Raw genomic sequence first — 14160 nt, 5'->3', positions numbered from 1 at the left:
TACATCAATAAAATAGAGAAAGAGCAGACTGATAAATTGGGTATGCAATTAAAAAAACAGCAAAGAAAAAGAACAAAGTAAAAATTTCCAGTTAAATACATAATTGGAAATCCTGAAAATTAAAAATAAGATTAATAAAATTGAATGTAAGAAAACCATTGAATTAATAAATCAAATTAGGAGCTGGTTTTGTGAAAAATAAAATAAATAAGCTATTGGTTAATATGATTTTTTGAAAAGAGAAGGAAAAAACCAAATCACTAGTATCCAAAATGAAAAGGGTGAATATAACACTAATGAAGATGAAATTAAAGTAATTATTAGGAGTTGTTTTCCCCAATTATGTGTCAATGAATTTAACAATTTAAGTGAAATTGAAGAACATTTACAAAAATATAAACTGCCTAGATCAACAGAAGAGGAAATAGAATATCTAAATAAACCTATTTTAGAAAAAGAAGGTGAACAAGCCATAAATGAGCTTTCCAAGAAAAAAGCATTAGGACAAGATGGATTTACAAGTAAATTCTAGGAAACATTTAAAGATCAATTCATTCCAATATTAAATAATTTGGAATAATAGGTAAAGAAGGAGTTCTATCAAACTCCTTTCATGAAACAAATATGGTGCTAAACCAGGAAGAACAAAAACATAGAAAGAAAACTATAGACCAATTTCCTTAATGAATATCGATGCAAAAATTTTAAATAAAATACTAGCAAGGAGGTCAGTTATCACCAATGTTATTCAATATTGTATTAGAAACGCTAGCAATAGCAATAAGAGAAGAAAAAGAAAATGGAGGACTCAGGATGGGTAATGAGGTAATAAAATTATCTCCTTTTGCAGATGATATGATGATATACTTTGAAAATCTTAGAGAGTCAACTAAAGAATTAGTTGAAATAATAATTTTAGCAACAGAAGAGGATATAAAATAAACCCATATAAGTCAGCAGCATTTCTATGTATCATCGATAAAGGTCTGCAATAAGAGATAGTAAGAGAGATTTCATTTAAAATAAGTATAAACAATATAAAATACCTGGGATTATACCTGCCAATCCAAACTCAGGAACTATATGAGCATAATTACAAAACATTTTTATACAAATAAAGTCAGATACAAGTAGCTGGAGAAATATTAATTGTTCATGGGTGGGCTGAGCCAATACAATAAAAATGACAATTCTCCCTAATCTATTTATTCAGTGCCATCCCAATTAAACTACCAAAAAATAAGGAAAAATAATAACAGAATTCATTTGGAAGAACAAGAGGTCCAGAATATCAAAGGAATTAATGAAAAAAATGTAAAGGAAGAAGGTCTAGCAGTACCATATGTTAAATTGTTCTATACAGCAGTAATTATTAAACTATCTGGTACTAGCTAAGAAACAGAATGGTGGATCAATGAGTAGAGGAGATATACAATACATAGTAGTGATGATTATAGTAACTTTGCATTTGATAAATATAAAGATTTAAGTTTTGGGGAAAATCACTCACTATTTGGTAAAAATTGCTGGAAAAACTAGAAAGCAGTCTGGCAAAAACTAGGTATACATTAATCTTACACCATTTATCAAAGTAAAGTCAAAATGGATACATGACTTAGATTTAAGGGGAGATATCATAAGAAAATTAGAGGAACATGGGACATATTACCTACTAGATTTATGGATAGGAGAAGAATTTATGAACAAGAGATAGAATTGTGGGATGTAAAATGGACAATTTTCGTTACATCGGATTTAAAAGGTTTTATATAAACAAAACCAATGTAGCCAAGATTAGAAGGAAAGTACAAAATGGGGTGTGGGGGGAGAGGTTAGTAGACAATTTCTCAGATAAAGGCCTTAGATCTCTAATGTATAGAGAACTGAGTCAAATTCATAAGAATATGAGTCATTCCCCAATTGATAAATGGCCAAAGAATACAAACAGGCAATATTTGGAAGACAAAATCAGAACTATATATATAGATATATAAAAAAATGCTCTAAATCATTATTGATTAGAGAAATGCAAATTAAAACAACATTTTGAAATACCATCTCACACCTACCAGATTGGTTAAAATGATAGAAGGAGAAAATAACAAATGCTGGAGAAGATGTGAAAAATACACTTGGTGGAACTGTGAACTGATCCAACCATTTTGGAGAGCAATCTGGAATTATGCCCAAATTGTCATAAAATCATGTATGCTCTTTGAACCAGAAATACTATTAGATCTGTTTCCCAAGGTGATAAGGGAAAAAGGAAAAGAACCTTTATATTTTAAAATATTTATAGCAGCTCTCTTTGTGATGGCAAAGAACTGGAAATTGCTGGAATGCCCATCAATTGGGGAATGGCTAAACAAGTTGTGGTATATGATTGTGATGGAATATTACTGTGTTGTAAGAAATGATGAACAAGTTGGTTTTAGAAAAATGTGGAAAGACTTGCAAGGAATAATGAAGAGTGAAATGAGCAGAACCAAGAGAACATTGTATACAGTAACAGCCCTATTGTTTTAAGAGTAACTGTGAGTGACTGAGCTATTCTGAGTAATATGGTCATTTAAATCAACTATGAAGGACCTCTGAAGATGCTATCCACCTCTAGAGAAAGAACTGATATGGGAAAGTATATAGTGCATGATTTCACATATATATCTATGTCAAATGTTGGCAAGGAGAGGAGACAACTCAGAACTCAAAGTGTAACAAAGAACCCCAAATAAACAAACAAATAAATAAGAAAGTGCTAGGAAATGGGAGACCAAGTACCATGGGTGAGGAACAGCCAGGAGGCATGTTCTGGATCACAGATTATATAGAGGACAGTTAAGGCATAAGAGGACTGGAAAGGTAGGAGGGAACTAAGGACTTTAAACTCCAAATGGGATTTTATATTTGATCTTGGAGGTGACAGGGAGTCACTGGACTTGATTGAACAGGTCATGGTCAGACCTTTGAACTTTGGCAAGAGCACTGTGGTCTGGGGTCATATTCCTAGAGATAGTTGTTACCTGCAAAAGCTGATGAAGCCTCCAAGAAGGAAAATGTTGAAAGAGGGGAGCCCAGGACAGCCCCAAAATCGTGAGCTTTGAATTCTATCCAGTTATGTTTTTCATCTTCTCCATTTATGGTTCCCGTCACATTCCCACTATAGGGAAGGATGTCCTTTATTTCTTTGTTATAATTTCTCGGCGTTGTTCTTGGACCCCAGAAAAAAAAGCCGTTTGAGCTGTTCTCATTCAAGAGCTTTGTGGACGAGCTGAATTCGCATTCTAGGAAGAAACATGGAGTCTTTGGAAAGTTGTCCCGGAGCCCAGCCGTGCCCACTGAGAGGATATACTGTTCCACGCTTAGCCAGTGGCCCATCAAACAGGTCAGTGGTCTCTGCTGCTCCTTTCTCCTTCCTTCCCAGACTCGAGAGGTCACACCCTCCCTCGTTGCTTAAGTCCATGCTTCAGGGTCCCTGCAGTGACTTAGGAGGGATAGTGAGAGCTGGGAGAGAAATAGGGGCTTTAGTCCCAAATCTGCCACAAACTTGCTGTATGACCTGGAACACAGCACCTCATCTCTGATCTTCAGTTCCTTCCTCTGAAATGAAGGGATTGGATCGCACCAGGGGGCAGCAGCTTTTCAAGGGAAGCAGTGTAGTGTGATTGAAGGATCACTGAATTCAGAGTCAAAGGACTACTACTTACCGCCTGTGTGACCTTGGGCAAGTCACTTAACTTCTAAATTTTCTCATTTGTAAATTTCAGATGGCCTGTAAAACCCCTTCTGGTTCTAAATTTCTGATGTCTTGATACTAAGATCCATTTTCTGAAATGAAACTTTTTGAAGAGCCATACACATAGTATGTTTTTATATATGTATATATAGACACATTTGTCGATCGGTTCCAAAAGATTTAATAGCAATAATAATAATAGCTAACATCTATATGTATATATATGTATATATGTGTGTATATATATGTATATGTGTGTATATATATGTATATGTGTGTATATATATATGTATACACACACACACACACATACACACACACACACACACACACACACACACACACACATACACAGAGAGAGAGAGCACGCACCTACTATGTGCCAGGCACTGTGTTAAGCACTTTACAAACATCATCTCATCTGATCCTCACAACAACCCTGGGAGGTGGCTGCTATATTATCCCCATTTTACAGTTGAGGAAACTGAGGCAGGCAAAGATTAAATGACTTGGCCAGAGTCACACAGCTAGTGAGTGCCTGAGGCTGGGTTTGAATTCTGGTTTTCCTGACTGCACCACCTAGCTGTCTAGCAATCTCATCTATGCTGGTTTGTACATTTTGTTCTCTAATTTATACAAGCAAATATGCTACTGAGGGACAGCATGGCCTAATGGATGGGAGGCTGGCTTTGGACCGAGCCAGGGCCAGCCTCTCATACCTTCTGACTGAATTTGAATGACTGTGGGCAAGTCCCCTTATTTTCCCAGTGCTGGGGGCTGCTCACTAAACTTGTCAGTTAATGGAGGAGTTGGTGTTCTCCGTCGCTGGAGCCATTTTCCACACAAGATGTGCTCCAAGCTGGTGAAATCAGAGATCCAGACCTCCAGCCCTGCCCTTCTAATCCCTTCCTCCACCCCCATTAGACATTATGTCAGCCAAAGAATTATTATTGTTTGCACCTTGTAGTGACTGATTAAAATTCGCGTTGGTCCAGGGACTGGAAGGAGGGCCCTGGGAGCCCTCTGTGGCCTTTTTCCATTAGTAGATTGGGTTTAGCAGAAGAGCTCACTGTTAATTTGAAAGGCAGACAGAGCCTCACCCTGAGAGGATGAGCCACGGAGCAGGAGAAAAATGGGGAGGGGACATGGCAGCCCCAAGCTAGGAGGAGCTCCCCTCAGTCCACCAGCTGCTAGTGTCCCCTTTTACCTAACTAGGTAAATCTTGACACCTAAATGCTAAACTCCACTGTCTACCTAGTTGTAACTGCTGTCAGTACCCACTTCTCTAGCTGGACCTGGGTCTTGGTCTCTGTCTCTGTCTGTCTCTGTCTGTCTCTGTCTGTCTCTGCCTGTCTCTGTCTGTCTCTCTCTCTCCTTCTTCCTCTTCTCTTTCTTTCTCTCTCTGTCTCTGTCTATCCCTCTCTTCTCTCCTTTTTCTTCTCTCTTTTCTTTTTCTCCCTCCCACTTTCTCCCCTCTCTTCTTTCTCTTTCTCTCTTCTCTGTCTTTTCCCTCCGCCTCCCTCCTCTCTGATCTTCAGTTGTCGGTAATGTTGTTGATGTGTTATTGTATTTTTATTTGTTTTGTTAAATATTTCCCAGTTATGTTTTAATCAGGAATGTGGAAGGCCAGGGTCCCGTGTTTGTATAGGAAGCTGTCTTTGGAGTCAGGAAAACCTGTGTTCTCAGACATATCCTGGCTGTGACTCTGAAAGTCATGTTAGCTCCTGCTGCTCCAGACAGCTGCTGTCTGAGAGTATACCCTACAGAGAATGTGCCAACCCCACAATGGGAGAGGGAGTACCCAAATTGGGGTGTTTCCTATTATCAGTGAAATCACAAACCCGGTCCCTCTGCCCATCTCCTTTGAGATACACTGTGTTAGTGCTTTGAGACTGGAGACAAGGTGTGCTCCGGGTCCCCAGGCCTTCTCAATGACAGAGATGGGCATTTCCTTGGCTATGATGCCAAGCCTTGGCAACTAACCGATGGTCATAGTTCTGAGCTCCTGGTAGCCTGTGCATTGGAAAGAAAGCACCACGAGAAAGAGCTTGAGGGTGGGCCCATATCACACTGGATCAAGGGCCCCAGAAAGCTGAGACCCCAGTTTCTCATCTACAAAGTAGAGACAACTGTCTTTGAGCCTCAGTTTCTTCATCCATAAAATGGTCTTCGTCATACTTGTACTATCCACCTCACAGAGCTGTTGTGAGCAAGCCTCTCTACAGAATGGCGCATTATGCACCTAGGATGGTCTATAAGCAGTGGTTCTTCTTACCATCATCAGTTTACCTTGTGTATGTCTAGCTCATACCCCATCTTCTCCCATGCCCCAGGTCCCTGAGGTGGACTTTTCTGTTGTCCTCCAGTGAAGAAGGTGGCTGAGTGAGGAAACTTACCTGGAGGGAGGAGGGAGGAGGGAAGAGGGAGGAGAAGAAGGAGGAGGGAGAGGAAGAGTCCTCCTGGGACCTTCTGCATGGCTTCCCCAATTATTTCTCCTTCCTAGTGTAACCTGGGCCCAGGCTCCTACAACCCTAAACCTATGCCAGGGTATGAGTTAAGCAACCTGTATCCATTTGGCTCTTCTTCTAAGAGGGTGGACCTGAAATCCTACCAGAACTTTGTTGGAAACACAGTAAGTAGGGATCACTTTGGGGAGGATGGATAAGGAGAAGGGAAAGTTGCTATGACTAGTACTAAAAATAAGGAGGGATGAGGCAACAGGATGCCATCCCACTTCTTTTCATGAACGTTTGAAGCCATCCCACTATCTCAAATCTGGGTACCTGTGGTTAAGCCATCCCATGTCCTTTTAAGGGGAATAAAAGCACAACCATCCCACTCTTATTTCTACAATGGAAACCAAACAACATTGCCTTATTGATGGAGACCAAACACCAACCACTTCATCTTCTTATGTTAGTAACAGAGAGAAAAGTAGTTGACAATGGTCAGGAAATAAGGGTATACTGGGTCCTTTGGAAAAATAAAGCAGTTGCACGGGTTGTTGAGTTAGGGTTTGCGGTCCGCTAAATGTTTATTGATTGCTTGATTACCTGTTATACAGAAGAGGGTTTGGATTTGTCCTGCTTGGCCTCAGACACACCAGAAAAAAGCATGAAAATTGCAGAGATTAAGTCTGTTAATAAACATTTATTAAGCTCCCACCGTATTCCTGGCACTGTGCTAAGTTCTAGGGATACAAAAAGAGGCAAAAGGTAAACTCTGCTCTCAAGGAATTTACAATCTAAAAGAAAAGACAACATGCAAACAAATATAGACAAAGCAAGCTACAGACAGGATAAGTAAGAAATAATTAAGGGAGGAAAGGCCCTAGGATTGAGGGGCTGGGGAGGCTTCCTGTAGAGAGTTAGACTTAAGCTTGATGCCCACAGATGAAATAACTGCCATGGGAGGACTGGGTTAGGAAGTCCATCCACACCCCTGCCTCTGTGCAATCCCATCCCCCCTGCCCCACTGGAACAGCTATTGCTCCCAGTTCTGCCTCTGGGGCCAAACAATAGCCAGAAGAGATGTTCTTCCCTCTGAGTTCTCTCAAAATCTCAGAATCTGTCATTCTGGGGAGCTCTGCACTGGTGAGTCTAGACAACCAATGATGTTGCAAATGCCTGTTTTTGTCTTGCTCCCTTCAGAACCCAGTGGGTGTTGGACGCTACAACCACACAAAACATGAAGCGAGGGACCACCAGCAACGGTACCGGTCACTCTACCTGTCCAAACCTGACCGCTATCCGTGTGAAAACCAAAAGAAGGAATCATTCCTACAGTAAGTAAAGCCCAGAGTCCCTGGGAATTAGGGCCCAGGTGATAGGGCAGGTATACTGAGGATGGATGGGGAGATTGGGAGGTCTAGGTTCCCAAGATCAGCTTTTAGGTAGGATGGTTGAAGTCATAGAATGTTAGACTAGCAAGGGAAGAACATAGAACATCAGAGCTGTTAAGTCAAAAGGTCACCCAGTCTAACCTCCTTATTTTATATCTGAAGCACTGAGACCCAGAGAGGTTGAACAACTTAAGCAGAGAGACCCTAAGACTCAGGTCTCCTGACTCCCAGGCTATTGCTCTCGGCACACCTCTAGGTGGTGCAGACATTGATGAGTGAGAGATCTGGGTGTTTTTGTGGGCACTGGAAAGTGTCTCATTTCTTTTCCCTACAGACTGAGAAAACAGAACATTGAAGTCCTTAAGACTGTATAGAAACTAAAAGTCGGTAGGTCTAAACGAAAGTCTATGAGTCAGTCTAGCAAACTTTATGATGTACCTTAGTTTTGTAGCATCTAATTGAGTGGCTTAGGTACCTCTATGTTTTTCTAGTTCTCACCTTAGCTTTTGCTTTCTTTTGAATTCTCTGCCTAAAGTTGTTCTTGGTTAAAGGTGAGGATCTACAGCACTTGCAGCGTCAGGGTCCCCTGACCTCTGACTGCAAGGGTCCTACAAATGGGAGAATAAGGAAGAGCTCAGAAGATGTCAAATATTCAGCTTTGAGGGTCCTTCTGCATAATACTTCAGATTACAGAGCAGCTTAACTCAGAAGGCTTCCCCAGTAACATACACAGAGCAGAGGGGATCATAGACATAGACATAGACTCAGACTCAGACACAGACACAGACATAGACACAGACATAGATAGGAAGCTACCCAGCTGACTAGACTACCCAGAGCCTCACACTCTGCCACAGAGAAGTTTCATCTTGCTTTCTTGCTTTTTCCCTTGGCAACCCAGTCACTCTGTGTGCTATGGCACCACCTAGCAGCTTTTAATGGACACTTAATGAATATTTGTTGAATTATATTTGACAGGGAGAAACAGGCTCCGGGAAGGACAGTAACTTGAAGCCACACAGGTCTTGTCATTCTTTGAGTCTAGCATTCTCTCCAGCCTTCATCATCTCTGTTTTCCTCCTTTCCTAAGAGGATAATTATCCTCAATATCCTTCTATAAAGCACTGTGGATGGACAGAGCTAGAAGTTACTTTGGTACAATGGATGCAGTTCAAATCCTGGCTCAGCCTTTTGCTATGGTGTTTGACTTGGGAACCACTGCTAATCTCTCTTTGGCCTCAGTTTCAATATCCATGTGTAATGTCAATTAAGTTGAGTGTCTTTGATTGAGTCTTACTAGGTGCTAAACCCCGGGCCCAAATCCCTATCTACTAGGTGATAAGCCTATGTGGGGGGAAGCCCTCAGGGTCTTAAACAGAGTTCCTAAGACCAGAGCCAATGGTAGCAGCCTAAGTTCTGGTCGCTCAGATGACATTTGATGATGACTAAAGAGCGTATAAAAAGCTAGAACAGAGCTATTTGCAAGGGCTCTCACTCTTGGAGGCGGGTTGAAGTAGAGACTCTGGGCAGCTGTAGTTAAGAGCCCTCCAGCTTGTAAACCCGGATGCTCGGACTGTGTTAAACTCTGGTAACTATGAATTGAGATTTGAATCAGACAAGGTCTGTCTGTTGATGTTTGTAATTTGTATTTGCTCCAAAGCTCAGGGTGCTGGCTTTTCCCCCTGAGCTGAGTGAATGACATTTGTATGTTGGATTAAAGTAAGATTGTTAACCCCTTAACATTGCTTTCCTTAGTAAAGCAGATCAAAAGAACCTGTGTTGGCTACTTTCTGTGTGCTGGTTGTTGGTGGGTCTTATACCCCTACGGCAGCTGCTAGCAAATTGTTGCAACACCATGAAAAAGGACTTCTCTAAGGTCCTGTCCAGCTCTAAAGCTGTGACATAATTGATATTATAATGATCACTTAGTGTTTTAATCTGCCAATGTTTTCTTCCCCCTCACTATATTTTGTTTTCATTTATTTTAGGCAGCGGCTCACCCCCTTCAACAAAGGGAAGGATTATCGGCCTTTTGATCACAGTTCGGACCCCCCTCCCTCCAGTTCCTCACAAAGATGTCCGAGAATATGGCATGAGCCATGCCCTCCAGAGAAGCCTAGTAATTAAAAGTAGAAGGGAAGCAAGGGATGTGGGGAACACGGGGTGGGGTAGAATTTGGGAGAGAAGACACCATAAAGCTGGGATTTCAGCTCAGCACATCAGCATGGTGTGAGCCCCAGAAATTGGCTGGGGCACACTTTTGCTTCAAGAGTCAACCAACCCAAGCAAACTGCAGGTGGGTGGCATTTGGGAAGAGGCCTCCTAGCTATACCTTTTCAAAAAAGATTTTCTGGGTTTTGGTGCATTAAAGTATAGATTAAGGGGAATACATAGAGCCTCTGTCAGGACTGAGCCAGGTGTATCAGGAAGTGAGTAGAGCATCGGGCAAAGCTCTGGGTGTGTGGGTGTGTGGGTGTGTGCAATTCATGAGTGTGGTCTGGAGATGCTTTCAACCTAAGATGCTACCCCCTAGCTAGGGCCTTGTGACCAAAGTGGGGCTGGGAGGGATAAGGAAGTAAGGAAGAAAGGTAGATAAGGGTGGGCTAGACAGGAGGTAGAGAGTTTCACAGGTAGGTGTCAAGAGGCAACCTGTGCTGAATTAGAGTCAGAGCTCTGGGTTTGAGTCTGATTCTGTGGCTTACAAGTAAGTCATCTCTTTGTCTCTGAGCCTCAGCATCTGCATCTGAAAAGTGGGGAATTGGTAATATTAATGCTCTCTACCTCATGTGAGCAAAGTGCTTGGTAAGCCTTAGGATGCTATCTAGAAATGAGTAACTGGAGATCTGGAAAAAGGCCTGGAGAAATCAAGAGAGCTGTCCAAGTTGATTCAGCTGCTCCATTTTCAAGCTGGGATGCCTGGAGGAAGGGGTGGAGACTTAATACTGTCTCTTAAATGATATTCTCCTATTCTCTCTACCAATTTTCTGACTGACTACTGTCACAATTGAAATTAAGGCAAACTGAGGCACAGAGTTCCAAGCAAGTGCAATCTATTCATAAGGACAGCAATTCCCAATAAAAGGGTCTTTAGCCCCTCAGCAAGCCAAAAGACATAGAATGAGGGCAGACAGATCATTTTTTAACAGACAAAAGGAGAAGCATCCAAAAGCGAAAAGGCAGCACCATTAATGGGGAAAACAGTATGACTGGCTACAAAGCTTGTAGCATCACCAATAGTAAAACTATATGACTGGCTAGAGATTTGAAATGTAGGGCTAGCAACAATCCCTTCTTCCATCTTTCAGTATGGAAAGCTCATTGGTGGTGTCCACCTGCGTGGCTAGTTAACCGTGTCACAGTGATAACAGACCAGACTTTCTTGAAGCATAATCAGTGTCACAGAGATTAACAGAGCAGACTCCCTGGCATCTACCTGCATCCTTCAAGGATAACAGATTTCCTTGACACAAAAATAGAGTAGTTATTAGCAGGAAAATTGAACCTCTAAACTCAATTAACTCAGAGAGGAAAGCTGAACTTCTGAACTTAACTCAGAGACAAAGAAACCTGACTTAGGAAGTATACAAAATGTTGACAGTGATACAAAATAAACTCAATTTTAAAAATGGAGATGATATCAATTTGATTTTCTCACTATCTATATCCTTCTTCCAGAAATTGTTATCAAGGCTGCAACTCTCCACATCAACTAAGAACCAGTTCTCTTAGGGATCTTCTTTTGTTCCTAGATAAAAACACACACAAATTGATTATTTTTATTTATTGGGGTTCAACCTACCTGGGCTGCAAGAGAGACAGAGAAAGAGAGATAAGACAGACGTAGACAGAGAGCAAGAGGGACGTTTTGTAGAGGTTATCAGGCAGACAGGTAGGTGGTGAGTGGATAGAGAGCCACCCTTGGAGGCAGAAAAAGCTGGGTTCACATCTAACCTCAGGTACTAGCTGTATGATCCTGAATAAGTCACTTAACCTCTGTCTAGCTGGGTATATTTAGATTGGGGCAGAGAAGGCTCTGGAGGGACACAACTGTTTTCAAAAACTTGAAGGACTGGAACTTATTTTGTTTGAGAGCAGAACCAGGAGCAAGGGGGAAGCCACAAAGAGGCCAATTTCAATTTGATGGCCGGAAAAACTTCAGTGATTAATAATTGTCCTAAAGTGGGACAGGATGCTTTTATTTTCTTATCCCGTCCCTCTCCCACCCACTGAGAAGGCAAACAATGTATTAATTATACTGTGAAATCATGTAAAACATTTCCATATTAGCCATATCACAAAACAGCAAGAAAAATAAAGTGAAAAGACTATACTGCGGTTTCTACTCAGTTCATCAGTTGTCTCCCTAGAGGCGGATAGTATTTTTTACCACGTGTCCTCTGGAATTGTCTCGGATCAGTGTGTTGGCAATCAAAATGGGCTCCTTAGCACTTAGTTCAACAAGTGCCCTTGCAGAGTTTGGCCTTTGTTTCCTTTGATTAATTCAGTGCCTTTGATTGAGTTTTACTAGGTGCTAAGACCCAGGCCCAAACCCCTATTAGGTGTAAAACCTTAGTGGGTGTGGATTGGCAACTAAGGTGGGGCCCAAGGTGGGGCTAACTCCAGGGAGGGCCCAGTTTACATGTCCGGGAGAGCAGAGGCTTTTGGACCATGCAGGTTTAAGTCCACCTGTTTGTGACGATTCTAGGTCACATGGGTGAGTCGCATGTGTGACTCACCCCTGATGCTGAAAAAGATATAAAAACCAGGAGTTGGCTGTCTGTTCTTTGGAGCTCTTACCCACAGCCATGGTGGCAAATGTGACTCTGGGCCAGCCCTCGTTCTGAGCTCCCTGGCTAAACCTAGATGTTGGTAACTATGAATTGTATTGGGTCTGTCTGTTGATGTTTGTAATTTGTTTGTATTTTGTTCTGAACTTCAGGGTGCTGGATTTTTCCCCTGAACTAAGTGAATGCTGTCTGTATGCTGGATTAAAGTAAACTTGTCAACCCCTTCACCTTGCTTTCCTTATTAAAGCAGATCAAAAGAACCTGTGCTTTCCCAGCATGCTGGCAGCTTTCTGGGTGCTGGCTGTGGGTGGATCTTACACCCCCACAGAAGCTGCTAGCCGGATTGTGGAAACAATCATTGTATCGATCAGAGTAGCTAAGTTTTTCACAGCTGACCATCATTACAATATTGCTGTTACTGTGAACAATCTGCTCGGAGTTCTTCTCACTTCACTTTGCATCAGTTCATACAGGTCTTGCCATGGTTTTCTGAAAACACCTACTATATGCCAGGAACCATGCCAGTCACTGGGGGTACAAAGAGAAAAATGAAATTGTTTCTGTCATTCTGTTGAGGCAGACAACACATACATGTACAGTGAAAACGGACTAGATACTGCAGTACGAGAAAATTGTTGGAGTGGGGGGTAGGGAGGCGGATCAGGAAGGGTCCCTGTAGGAGGTGGAACCTCAGCTTGGTTTTGAGGGAAATTAAATATTCCTCAATCCAACACACATGTGGCAACCTTTGTTAGCTTCCTCTCCAGCCTTCAACCCTCAGAGAACTCAGGCAGTACCTCCTCATGGCAGGGACAACACCCACCCACACACTAGCCGCTGATTCTCACAATCCCCAAACAGAAATCCTATCCCTTTTCTGTGTCATCATCCATCAAGTCAAGTACTGGAAGACAGTTGTCCCTCCCTCCCCCCCCCACCCGCCCTGGGCCCTCTCTGCTCCACAATAACTATGCCCAGTTAGATGTTAAGTGACTTGCCCAGGGACACACAACTACTAAGAGTCTGAGGCTAGATTTGAACTCAGCTCTTCCTGCCTCAGGTATAGCTCTCAATCCATCTAGCTGTCTGCTTTATAGTCCCTATAAAACATCTCTCTCTCTCTCCCCATATGTATATATAATATGTATATTCTCTCTATATATATTTGTGTGTGTGTGATAGTCCCCATAAAGCATCTTTCTCTCCATATGTATATTCTCTCTATATATGTGTGTGTTAGTCCCCATAAAACATCTCTCTCCCCATATGTAGATATTCTCTCTATATATACTCTCTCTCTATATATATGTTAGTGCCTATAAAACATCTTTCTCTCCATATGTATATATGTCTATATTCTCTATGTGTGTGTATGTTCTCTGTCTCTGTCCCTCCCTCCCCCAGGCTTGAGAATGTTGCAGGGGCCACACAAATGTCATAGGCTGAACAATACTAAGTGTCCTTCAACACCAAGCTCAGCTGCCATCTCCTGATGGGGGTTGGGTAGCTATTTGGATTTAGCCTAATCCGCCCACCACCTTTTGTAGGTGAGAAGGCTGAGGCCCAGAGAAGGGTGAGACCTAAAGTAACAGAGAGGGGGTAGGCAGAAGAGCCTGGATTTAAACTCAGGTCTTCTAATTTCGAGTCTTGCGATCTTGGTTCCAGAGGACGCCCACATGCTCAGGAGGCAGTTAGGAGGCTTGGATCCCAAGCCCCTGGGCTGGACCTCTTAACTAGCTCTGTGCCCTTAGGAAAACGCTCAGGGCTTGGCTTGGAGATCGTCTCAGCTCTCCCGTCAC

General features: G+C 42.2%; 1 protein-coding gene across 1 annotated transcript in view; it reads left to right on the top strand.

Moving 5' to 3' along the window:
• Positions 1–11803, top strand: part of LEXM (lymphocyte expansion molecule) — a 41812-nt gene extending 30009 nt beyond the window's left edge. The window contains exons 7-10 of the mRNA XM_036753277.1: positions 3221–3382; positions 6237–6365; positions 7384–7517; positions 9563–11803. Coding sequence (XP_036609172.1) covers positions 3221–3382; positions 6237–6365; positions 7384–7517; positions 9563–9701 — 564 coding nt within the window. The 3' untranslated portion in view covers positions 9702–11803. The remainder of the gene's footprint in view (positions 1–3220; positions 3383–6236; positions 6366–7383; positions 7518–9562) is intronic.
• The last annotated feature ends 2357 nt before the right edge of the window (positions 11804–14160 follow it).

Source organism: Trichosurus vulpecula, chromosome 4, assembly GCF_011100635.1.
Source record: "Trichosurus vulpecula isolate mTriVul1 chromosome 4, mTriVul1.pri, whole genome shotgun sequence".
Classification (NCBI taxonomy): domain Eukaryota; kingdom Metazoa; phylum Chordata; class Mammalia; order Diprotodontia; family Phalangeridae; genus Trichosurus; species Trichosurus vulpecula.
This window is presented reverse-complemented; position numbering and strand designations above follow the sequence as displayed.